We start from the raw sequence: 9,518 nt of genomic DNA on the forward strand, positions 1-9,518 counted from the left end.
TTATTTAAAAATGATTAAAATAACAGAATTTTCATTTTTGGGTGAACCTGCTATTTTCATGGATGTAAACACCTGATTTATACTAAATATTGTTCTATATTTGTAATGGTTCCGGTTTTCCTGAAATTGCAATACGTTTAAAAGGTTTAAGGTGCAGTGTGTATTTTTTAGCGACATCTAGCGGTTCGGTTGTGAGTTGCACTAAGGGCTCAGCCCACTGCTCACCCCACCCTTTCGAAGAAGCTACGGTGGCTAAAATGGGACAAACATATCGTCGTCTGAGACAGCAGAGAATAGCCAGACTAGTAAGCCAAGAGTGTGTAACATTGTCACTGTTTCTGTACCACAGTCCATTATAAACCACATCATGGATAAAGTTTACAAAGCCATAGTCAGGTGAGGATCAAGGGTCTTAATATATATATAATAATAGTAATCAGCTGATTGTCTCACAAACGCAACCAGCAGATTTCTCCCCACAAACCCATAATACAGCGAGGGAGAAGAACCACATGAAACTATGCAACTATATATATTTTTTCTAACAGGGTAGTAAAAGTTTAGCTGGCTAATATGAGCTGTTACTGTGGCTGAGCTGGTTAAAGCGTAAAGCCTTGTTTAAACTCGAAGCGTCCGCATGAGCCCAATGGTGCGCGCGGCAAAAATGACATGATTGTAACAGCGCGCGTGCCTCCGCATCCCCTAGACCCCATTTACTACACACAATAGGCTTTTTTTCTCTGATTTTGAAAACTCTTCGCGATCGACTCAAAATGCTTCCAAGATCGACTTGTCGACCGCGATCGACGGGTTGTGATTCCTGTAACATATTGTTTTATGGTCAATGACAAGAGTACTAATCAGCTGTCTCACGAACGTAACCAGCACATTTATCCCCACATAGCAAAGCCATAACACAGCGAGGGAGAAGAACTAAGTTACATGAAACAATCCAACTACATATTTTACACCACTGACAAGGGAAAAGTCACTACTCACGGTGTTTATGGCTAGCTTCTAGGTTTCTGCTGCTTCTATTTCGACGAAAGTCACCAGTTTGTTCACTGTCGGCTACGGTAGAAACATGACGTCACAATATGTCGACCTTCATAGAAGGGGGTGCCCGCGGTTATGTAGATATAAATGTCTCATTCTAAGGTAATAAAAACATTACGGTTTATTAAGTAAGTTCTTTATACACCACTGAATGGATGTCATATTGCATTTCTGTTAATAGATACTCAAAAATGTTACACATTGCACCTTTAAATGGGGCATTCCATTAGATTCCTCCATTGGTTTCCTGCCTGAAGAGCTATTTGAATATCTGTGGAAATGTGTATGGAAAAAAAATAGGTTCATCTTTGTTCCAGTTGACAAGTACCAAAGGGACCACTCAAAGACAAGTCTTTCTGGAGGAAGCTCAAACAGTCTGGCTTTAGTTACAGCTGGAGAGAACTATCTGCAGAGAGAGGGAGAGAGAGAGAGAGAGAGAGAGAGAGAGAGAGAGAGAGAGAGAGAGAGAGAGAGAGAGAGAGAGAGAGAGAGAGAGAGAGAGAGAGAGAGAGAGAGAGGGAGGGAGAGAGGGAGGGAGAGGAAGGGAGGGAGATAAGAGACCGAAGTGCTGAAAAGAGAAAGGATGAATGGTACAGGACCACATGTTGGGTTGATGTGACAAGCACGCATCACCAGTGGCTCATTCTCCAGCTCTAGTGTTCGGAGTGACAGGAAACCGGAAAACACTTCTAGATTAAACGGTAATGTATATGAACACAACATAAACACAGAGTTTGATGTTCTACACTTTTTTAGAATCAGTCTAGCTACTGGAGCCACTAGTCTGAGAATTGTGGTTGCATGCAATATGCGTTCATGTGGGAATGAAGCAGTGCGTAGATAGCATGTTTCGTGTGTTTATGTGATGTTTTGTTTAAACCAGGACAGCTGAAACATCAGTGCGTTCCAGTCTCTCATGTGTTCTCATTCTTTCTTTCTCTCTCTCTCATTAAAAAAGCAGCTGTAAAGTTGCCTCCTCTATTCTGAATCACAATCCATCTGCCCAAGGAGCTCTAAACATCCGTGTACAACAACCATCAACAGGGGTGAGGAAAACAGGAGGCTGTTGAAGGTGACTGTGAACATGTTGTCGATCTCAAACCGGAACCTTTTGAGCTGCACAGACCTGGAGTGCGATGGAACGCTTCAAATGGACTATCAGTGAATTAATCGATGTCGCGTTTGAAAAAATAGTCCTTTAATGGCCCTGAATGGGACGACTGCTGAACTCAGATCCTCTGCGATATCGACTGAAATTTTGAAAGACAAAAGCGCTGAACATTGGCTCATGGAGCAGAAGGTGTCTCTGGGAAATGCAGTTCTCAATAACTCGATGGATTTCAATTGTAGTGAAGACAGAAATAGGTCGGTAGATTTGTCCTTTAATGGCCAGAAGAACTGGGTGGCTCTTTTGATTTCGCTGGTCATAATCATCACAGTGACGGGAAACATTCTGGTCATCATGGCAGTGAGCTTGGAGAGGAAGTTACAGAATGCCACCAACTACTTCTTGAGGTCTTTAGCCATTACAGACATGCTTCTGGGTATCCTTGTAATGCCAGTAGCCATGCTGACGATACTCTATGGTGAGTTTCTTTACATTTTTACATATCATCATACATTTGCAGTAATACACAATAGAAGTCTGTGGGGCAAGGCAATTCCCCAAAATAACTATTAAAACAGACAAAGTTTTGAAAGTATAGCCTAAAGACATTGTTAACGATGTATAATGTTGCGATCCAAAGTTATATATGCAGTCTTTCAACTCCCATTATTACATTTTAAGCCAGTAGAGCTTGTGCCGTAGGTTGGAGCTAAACTTTGCAGGAAGGTAGATCTCCAAGAACAGGATTGGGCACTATGCGCAAAATTGCAATAACGCATGTAACATTTGCGAAAGAAGCACCATTTCCATCCAGTTGAAGAGAACAAAAAAGTCACTTCCTGATAAACTATCACTAAGAAAAATGGAAGTTGATGCAGTATAGGAGAAGCCACTATATATAATAATGTTTACAATATATTACTCCACAGAGTGTGCAGACGAAACGCTATAAACGTGTTCCTGTTAACTTGCTTTCTGAGGCGGATGCCTGATGTTTGGGAACGCAGTCGGTTCTGGGAGGTACTTTGACGACAGACATTCTGGGAACTCAGGCATTTCAGAATGACCAAAACAGCATTTTAGATGCTGTGCAATGAGATCATCAGTCCGCTGGTTGGTCCAGTTATGCCGTCCCATTGCAAAGCCACATGTCTTTTTAGATGCACATCTAGGAAATGAATCGCAAATGTGTTTCAATCGTAGTTTATGCACATGTTTTCTTAACGGATAAAAAATGTATCCGACTCAGTTGAGCGCATACAGGTTTTATGAGCATTTTTAGAATTTCATCTTGGCGTTTCCATCCAGCGTTTTTTTCAGGGGATATCCCAAAATGAGCATAAAAGGAGGTGGATGGAAACATAGCTAATGTTTTTTTTAGGGCTGTCAAAGGTAATGTGTAATACGTTTTGAATAAACATATTGATTAAATGTTTAACACAATATTGTTTTGACATTATTATTGTCTTGTTTCGCATTGAAATTAATCATTGCTATTTTAACTACTATTACTATTAACAACATAGGCTACATCGTTTTTACAAACTGAGGGAAAAAGCAACCATAATTTTTTTCTGCCATTATCAACACAACAGCATGGGTGATGCCATTTCTTAGCATAGATAGATCATAATTCTGACTTCTGTTATTGTCTGTTATTGTCGACAACATGCCCCAGATGCTGTTGATAGACATTAAGTTGTTTAGAAGCCAGAACATTCCTTTAAACAACACAAGTTGTGTCAAAGGGTTTTTTATTTGAGCTGTTTTACAGAATCAAGTCAAGTCACCTTTATTTATATAGCGCTTTTTACAATACAGATTGTTTCAAAGCAGCAGAGATAACAGAAAAATAATGCAAAAAAGTTTGTTTCCAGGAGAAAATAGCGTCACAGTCCAGCTTAAGTAAGTTCAGTGATGTTTCATTTTTGTTAAAAGTTATTCATTTTTGTTAAAAGTTATTAATTTAGTTCATTTCTATATATATATATAGCCGCTCCGGAGTAAACAGTGATGTCATCGTCCAGCTCAGTTCAGTACTTGTATAATAGTGTCAATGCAGGCAGATCAATATTATTGTTGAATATTAAATTAAATGTTTAATTTCAGCAGCACAGAATCAGCACTCATTAGATGTCTCCAGTGAGTTTCTTCCATGTCAAAGGTGTAAATTGCAAACTTTCTTGTGTTATAACATTTGTATCTCTGGAAAAAAAGATGTATAAACAATAATTAGCCCTCCATACATTTAGCTGGAAGGTGATTTATTTCAGTGCATAATGAGTGTGTGTTGGGCCGTCTGGTGTGTCCTAAATTAGTCTGCTTGTATTCACGCATGGGGAGAGAAATCCCTCTTCCTACTCCTTCCAGCGCTTTGATGAGAAATTAATTATGCAGTAACGATGCTGCGCTTTGGTGTGTGTTTATGCAGCAAAAATTGTTATGCTTCCTATTTGATGTACCGAATAGTTTGACCAAGGAGAATAAAACACGCCACTTCCTGTTTCTATCAGACGTATGTGTTTTTTTTTGGTGTTATGACAGCTGGCGTCGTATGGACAGAATTCTGATAACACACTGCTAAATTATTTATTTTCCTTCTTTCTTCTTTTACTGGTGGAGTTTATCATTTATAGATCAGAATTTGACGTGAAAAGCTAGACAAAACCAAGTTCGCCTAAAGCACACATAACACATTGTTTCTAAATCAAACGTGCAAACACGCAATGCAGAACTCATTCTGAGTGACAGCAGCTACAAGATCCTGTATCATCTATTGCCCCCTGAAACAGGTTATTCCAGCATGATGTAATGTTATTATATAACCGGTTGAGAGTAATTGAATTTATATAGCCTACATGAAACTCCAGGCACTGATAAAAACACGGCTCTCTGTTTCAGCTGAACCAGTTGTGAGAATTCTGGGAGATTGTATGACTTCACAGTTCGAAGCACACCATTGAGTGTGATGGTGCTGTTGATGACTTCCACTGTCTCTATCTGCACCCCAGAGTCTTCTACTCTCTCATCTTTGATTCCAGAACACATTTCTTTGTGAGTCAGCAAACTAAAAGGCTGATTCTCATGAAATACAACACTTTATTTGGCCAGTGACTACTGGTACCCTCCTTTTGCAAGAGTATTATTGGTGGTAATGGACTTGAAGAAGCAAAACATGTTTTAGATATGAGAAGTTCAGATTAAAGGCACACTGCGGAACTTTTGGCCACTAGTGGCGCTCGACCTGTAACTTTCACGTCTAGCGTCCCTAGAGGCCACAAGCTCCGCAGCACTGTCGCAAAAGTCAACAAACAGTCAACCGGTCCGCCCATAGACAGTGGGTCAGCTTCCCGTGTCTTTAGATTGTGTGTGCTTGCAGTGTTTGAGGCGGGCAGCCTGGCCGCGCTCGATTCCCTTATAGCAGTCTGCTGAGAGAGAGCGAGCGGCTTAGTGCTAACATGTCTGTGAGTGAATGTGGGCGCGGGACGGCGGGCCGGGCACATTTACTGCACTAAAAAACACCGTCGGCCTGAGCTGACTGTAACTTATGTGTGTTGGTTTCGTTTTACAGAAACCGTGGGACATGTTGTGTGTAGTGTTTGTGGGCACTGAGTCGTGGGAACGTTCACTACATTTAAAGTACATTTGACATGAGTCGATTTTATTTGTGCGAGCCCTGCACTGTGGCGGGCTGTGTTTGTGTGTAGAAATGAACAATGGGCTGTGGGCATTTTATTACACTCATAACACCATCGGCTGTGGCCGGAATACCAGAAAATACTACACTGCTTATATGATTTATCTGTGTCACCTTGGAAACGGCATTTGTGTGCAGGCAAGCGTTAGCATCGGTCGGGCACCCATCCTCCTCCTGTAGCTCACGCCAGCGAGCGAACGCTGGACCAATGGTGATCCTCGTCCTGGCTTTTCATTTGTCACTATGCCTTTTTCTTTTTTTTTAGTGTCCTCTGACAAAACCTTTGCCTTCTTCCTTGTAGCTGTTGGTTCGGCCATGACGAAAACATACAGACGGCAATCAAACGCGAGTTGAGCACTCACGTCAGAATCTGAGGAAGTTGTGGGTGGTGGGGGAAGTGACGTATGCCGTAAAGCGGTCGAATTTTGTAGTTCTTTTTGTGCTCGGGTTCCTACCCGAACCCCGAAGTTACATAGTGCTAGGAAAAGCGATACAGACACCTTCAGGCTACGGCAGACGTGTCATTCAACCTATTGTAAGTCGATGTACCATCTCAATGGGTTTTGGTAATATATTATAAAGGTTGAAAAGTTCCACAGTGTGCCTTTAACAGTAATTATGTATTATAGCACAGTTGTGTGTCAGCAATTACTAAACATCGCAGTTCTTACTCCTGTATAGTGCAAATTCCATTTAAAAGGGTTATTTAATACATGTTTACTATTTATTTTACCCTGAGGTCCAATTTTGATGCAAGTAAAGTTTTTGGTAGCACTTTATTTTACAGTCCTGTTGCCCATGTACATACTATGAAGTAATTACAATAACTGGGTAACTAATAACTATAGGTACTAATCCTGAACCTACCCCTAAACCTAACCTTATTGCATGTAGTTACTTTATATTAACCAGTACTTTCTTAGGTAAGTACACTGATGTCCCGTAAGTGCACATAGTGTAAAATAAAGTGCAACCAAGTTTTTTTTTTGTATGTTTTTTGCTGCTGTTCCTTAAGACTCTTTTAAGACCACTTGAATGCCCTTTTTGCATGTTAAATTAATAATAGTTATAATATATGGATAATGAATATAAACTACTGTTGAAATGTTTGGAAGATTTTAAATGTTTTTGGAAGAAGTCTCTTATGCAACATTATGATGTAAAAAGAATAACAAATATTTAAGATTCTGCACTAGCCTACTTGTCACTAATCAAAAACAAGTAAATTTGTGGTTTTGACAATGTGAACGTCGTGTACAAAAAAGATTCCATGAAGGATAAATGTTGACCAATGAATATTCAATATTATATGACTGTAACCAATTGCACACTAGTATTTGCTTGTCCCGAATGTGACAGTTTTTGTTTCTGTTATGTGTTAGGTTACACCTGGCCACTCCCCCCGGCCTTATGTCCCATCTGGATCTACCTGGACGTTCTCTTCTCCACCGCCTCCATCATGCACCTGTGCACCATCTCTCTGGACCGATACATCGCCATCCGTAACCCCATCCACCACAGTCGCTCAAACTCTCTTACTAGAGCCAGAGTCAAAATCACAGCAGCCTGGACCATCTCTGTGGGTAAGTCCAAGATCGCTCAAAACCAGTAGGAAATTGCTTTCCAGTTCATTTCTGAAATGCTAAACAACTGAGACTGCATCTATTAGCACTGGTATGCCAAACCATAGCACCAAGCTGTCTTCTTACTCTCATTTTGTCTCCATCTGTCTCAAGTTATCTCCATGCCTGTCCCAGTTCTCGGCCTGCACGATCACTCCAAAGTCTTCCGGAATGAAAGCTGCCAGCTGACGGACAACAATTTCGTTCTGATTGGCTCTTTTGTGGCGTTCTTCATCCCGCTCATCATCATGGTCGTAACCTACTTTCTCACCATCCGTGCCCTGCAAAGCGAAGCGACTTTGTGCCTGGACCAACTCGTTGTGCGGCCAAAATGGTCGTCCACTATACTTCTCCCTCGTGGCTCGCTCTCCTCCGAGCGTCTCTTCTCGCGTTCGTCTATCTGCCGTGACGGGGCTTCCAGCCGTCGCTCCATGCAGTCCCTCAGCAATGAGCAGAAGGCGTCTAAAGTGCTTGGCGTGGTCTTCCTTCTCTTTGTGATCATGTGGTGTCCGTTTTTCGTGACAAACGTGATAGCGGTGGTGTGCGGCTCGGCGTGTGACGAAGATTTGGTGGGGGGACTGATGAACGTGTTTGTTTGGGTGGGTTATCTGTCATCGGCGGTCAACCCTTTCATCTACACGCTCTTCAATAAGACTTACCGTGCCGCTTTCGCCCGGTACATGCGTTGCCGCTACCATGAGGAGAGAAGGCCTCTGCAGATGATACTTGTCAACACCATCCCTCCTCTGGCGTACAGCTCCTCCGGGCTTCCCTTGAAGGTGGAGAACTCATTAAGGAAGAGGGCAGAGGGCAGCCGGTCTGGGAGCTTCTCCAACACAGATAGGTCAAACTCTAGAAACACACAAAACAAGCAGGAAAGGGATGAGGTGGTAAGCCATTTGTGAGACTAGAAACAGACTCTAGAGAGTTTTTAATTATGGGTCACATCAACAGACCTTAGAGATCGTCTTTTTGTAGGTGTAAAAATGAAAAAATAAGTCTTTTATTTTAATATGTGTCCACCTGTGCAGCATAGCACAGTCAGCAGATTTTACTACCTACGGCTCAAAGCCAAAAGAGAAGACGGATGCTTTAAATTGTTCCAACAGCAATAAAGTTTCACAACTTTTTGTGGGACTCACATCACAAATTTCTGTTTATTTTGTACAAGATTTGTAAAAAAACTCACTGTATATGTTTACTTTACACAAATATCCACGGTATGAATGAAATACGTCACTTTTCTCACTTTATCTTGCCTCTGGTGAAGAATAGTTTTATGTTCATTAATTTATAATAGATTGTATTGTGAAGACCTGTTCATGATATGTGGGTAGATTAAATAAACCGTACAAGGAAGATTTGGTCGCTTTCTTGAGACAGACTAGGTCTGTTCAAAAGGATGGGATTTGGCAAAAGAACTCACAAACAATTAATCTCCAATCATTAAATGCCATCTGAATGAAAAACAAATGCAGACAAAGTGAAGGGGGAGGCCAATAACGGACCAACTTGAGACACCGAGGAGTGTTAAATGAAAGTGTCTAAACAGCACTTGACTTTTAATCTTGGCAGACGTGCAAAACATTGTGTGGTGCTGATGTCATTGCTAATTAAAAACAATTGAATTTGCATGACAGTCATGTGACTGTGATGTGAGAGGTCAGATTATATCCACTCATCTAAGCAACGCAACACAACGTGGACATATACTTCTATGACTCTAAAGCCAATGTACGGATCCACCTGGTGTACAGTATGGGTAAGGTAAAATCTGGCGTAATTTCTTAGATTTAAGAAGCTTCTTTGGCCAGCACTTCAGACTAAAGCTAGGCCAAATAGGTTTGAGAAAGGTTTTTTTTTTTTTATTATTATTTCTGTTAGAGTTACTATTAAATTTACGTTGAACCATAAAAGACACTCTGAGACCCCTTATAAAAAGTACTGTGGTGGTACTTTTATCACCATATTTAATACCATGGTACTTTGATAGGTCTACACTCTATGGGCCTACAACAAAGAATTCATATAGCTT

General features: G+C 41.0%; 1 protein-coding gene across 1 annotated transcript; it reads left to right on the plus strand.

Annotated features, from left to right (window-relative positions):
- Positions 1–1,998: 1,998 nt before the first annotated feature.
- On the plus strand, positions 1,999–8,660 carry htr2ab (5-hydroxytryptamine (serotonin) receptor 2A, genome duplicate b). The gene is made up of 3 exons (XM_056267044.1): positions 1,999–2,642; positions 7,244–7,444; positions 7,598–8,660. The coding sequence occupies exons 1-3, from the start codon at positions 2,258–2,260 to the stop codon at positions 8,386–8,388; spliced, it is 1,377 nt and encodes a 458-aa protein (XP_056123019.1). The 5' UTR covers positions 1,999–2,257; the 3' UTR covers positions 8,389–8,660.
- Positions 8,661–9,518: the final 858 nt, after the last annotated feature.

Source organism: Rhinichthys klamathensis, unplaced genomic scaffold (genome assembly GCF_029890125.1).
Source record: "Rhinichthys klamathensis goyatoka isolate OS25496 unplaced genomic scaffold, OSU_Roscu_1.1 h1tg000254l_1, whole genome shotgun sequence".
Lineage (NCBI taxonomy): Eukaryota > Metazoa > Chordata > Actinopteri > Cypriniformes > Leuciscidae > Rhinichthys > Rhinichthys klamathensis.